The sequence below is a fragment of the Mus musculus genome, chromosome 19, assembly GCF_000001635.26.
Source record: "Mus musculus strain C57BL/6J chromosome 19, GRCm38.p6 C57BL/6J".
Taxonomy (NCBI): domain Eukaryota; kingdom Metazoa; phylum Chordata; class Mammalia; order Rodentia; family Muridae; genus Mus; species Mus musculus.
Window position 1 is genome coordinate 12,209,074 of NC_000085.6, and position 2,790 is coordinate 12,211,863.

At 38.1% G+C, this 2,790-nt stretch overlaps 1 protein-coding gene across 1 annotated transcript; it reads left to right on the top strand.

The window, feature by feature from the left end:
- The first annotated feature begins 494 nt into the window (after nucleotides 1-494).
- Olfr1431 (olfactory receptor 1431) lies at nucleotides 495-1,433 on the top strand. Its single transcript, NM_146414.2, has one exon. The coding sequence runs from the start codon at nucleotides 495-497 to the stop codon at nucleotides 1,431-1,433; it is 939 nt and encodes a 312-aa protein (NP_666526.1).
- Nucleotides 1,434-2,790: the final 1,357 nt, after the last annotated feature.

Consider the following 2,790-nt stretch of genomic DNA (forward strand, 5'->3'; position numbering starts at 1 on the left):
CTCTCTTTAATTAAGTTTTCAAAGTCATTGTGTGGAAGCCACTGGGATAGTTTAATATAGAGCAAAGAGAAACAGAACTAAATTGTGAAATCACTAAAATGCTTCTGAGTGTCTGTTAACTAGAGGTGACATACTCACAAAAGAGACAGACCCTTTGGCATCAAGGAACTACCTGCTTCCTTCTAAAGTCCCTCATATGATCCTTCCATAAGAAGACTAATTTAAACTTTACTAGGAACTTAGTGTTCTGTTCCACAGTTGTATGAAGTACAAATGTGACAGTGTGATGAAGACTTGTGAGTGTGTGTGTATATACGTGTTTGTACATGTTTGTTTGTGCGATCACTTATTTCTTAGATATTGTTTTATGAAGTTGTCATTAAAGTTTAAAATGTTTATCATTATCTATAATCAAAAAATGATCCAATGTCACTAGAGTCAGCAATGCTTTTTCTCATTTCTTTTCTGATTTTAGGAGCACTAGCACTGAAGAGATGATTGGGGAAAGAAATATTACCACAATAACCCAGTTCATCCTCCTGGGATTTTCAGATTTCCCTAGAATCACAGTTCTGCTTTTTGTCATATTTTTGATGATCTACATTATGACTATGACCTGGAACTTGTCCCTTATTGCTTTAATAAGAATGGATTCCCACCTTCACACACCCATGTATTTCTTCCTCAGTAATCTCTCCTTTATAGACCTCTGCTTTGTTACTTCCACAGCCCCCAAGATGCTTTCCAACTTCTTCCAGGAAAACCAAACTATCAGCTTTGTGGGCTGCATAGTTCAATACTTTATCCTTTCCACTATGGGGCTGACTGAATGTTGCCTCATGACAGCCATGGCCTATGACAGGTATGCTGCCATTTGTAACCCTCTTCTGTACTCATCAGTCATGTCACCCACACTATGTGCTCAGATGGTGATGGGAAGCTACACAGCAGGACTCACAGGCTCTGTATCTCAGATATGTGCCTTGCTGCAGCTCTATTTCTGTGGCCCTAATGTCATTAGGCATTTCTTCTGTGACATATCTCAGCTATTAAATCTATCCTGTAGTGATGCTTTCTTTGTACAGGTCCTTCTTGCTATATTAACCATGTGTTTTGGAATAGCAAATGCCTTAGCCACCATGCTGTCCTATGGTTTCATCGTCCTGTCCATCTTAAAGATCACTTCAGCTAAAGGCAGGTCCAAGGCCTTCAACACCTGTGCTTCTCACCTGACAGCTGTTTCTCTCTTCTATAGTACTGGCATCTTTGTCTATTTGCGATCCAGCTCTGGTAGCTCCTCCAGTTTTGACAGATTCACATCTGTCTTCTACACTGTGGTGATTCCCATGTTGAACCCTTTGATATATAGTCTGAGAAACAAGGAAATCAAAGATGCCATGAAGCGGTTGCAGAAAAAGAAAATCTGCAACTAATGCTGCAGATAAGATTATTTCAACAATATGACATGTCAGATTTTCCTGCTATCCACACTCACGTACACACGAATGGAACAGTACAAAGTTCATGGCACTTCAGATAAATATGTCTTTTAAACAGACTGTATGCCAACATGAACCAACAATGGATTTGATGTCATCGAAACACATCTGTTTTAAGAACAGTAGGGTCATAATTTCCATGTTACAAAATGAGCATCTCATCATTAATTATTCTATCTGTAGGTATGTGAGAAAAATCAAGTTGGGAAAGTTGTGGAAGCCTGAACCTGTTAAATCACCAGCCTAAGCCTCTGCAGCAGATTCCTGATTGATTCTCATCCCCAAGTCTTCTAACATTGTGTCATCAGTATTTTGATGTAGTGTAATACAGCCGGGGCCATCACCATTGATTATTCTGTGATCCTGAGCAGGTGAGAATGATCACAAGGAAACTTCCTGTTTGAAAGAAACAAGCCACACATTGGCTTTTTTGTGCCTTTTAGGGTGACTAATGAGAAGCTTGATTTTGTCAAAATAAATCACTTAATAAGTTTTAAGCCAAACACTAAAGTGGAAGTTTGAATTGTGAAGAAAACTGGTGAGCAAGTCATGGTTTCTTCATTGCCATTTCCTTCGTGTTCTGATGGTTTCTTATCTTATGGGTCAATAGCAATAGATGAGATGGTGAGACCTGATCTTTCTTACTTGTCTACATTACGACCAGAAAGTTTGTCCTGATTTGTTAGAGCTAATCAGAACACTCCATGAAATATATTTTGATATTTCTGGAATCTCAAATTTGACCTAAGGAAGACTTACATGAATTTATAGTCACTGGACATTAAATATTGTTAAGATACCAACACATCTTCAGACAGACTGAAATGTTCTTTCTTATTGTCTATGCATGTTCAGTATCTTGAATTCCAGTATTGTGTGGGTTTAAGTGAGTGATGGAATGGTGGTAGTAGAATAGTTAAAAGTTTACTCTGGTATTTCTGAGTATTTCATTGGAACTATTTTCTCTAGGTACACATAACCTTCACCATCATGAAACATGAATGATTTCCTTACACAATACCTGGTTTATAGCCTTGGGAATGAAATATTTACATGAGTACATTGATAAGCATGGCCACTGAAATGAAAATGATAGCATGTTATTATCATCTCCAGATCCAAGAGTCATGATTTACACCTCTAATTCCAGCATTAATAGGGCTGGAGGATTTCATAGGGCTTCAGACCAACTTGGGCTACAGTTTGAGATTATGATAGAAATAAAGAAACAAAGGCACAAACAAACCCATTCAAGCAAACTCCCTTTTTGAAACAGGGAATCCTAAGACCT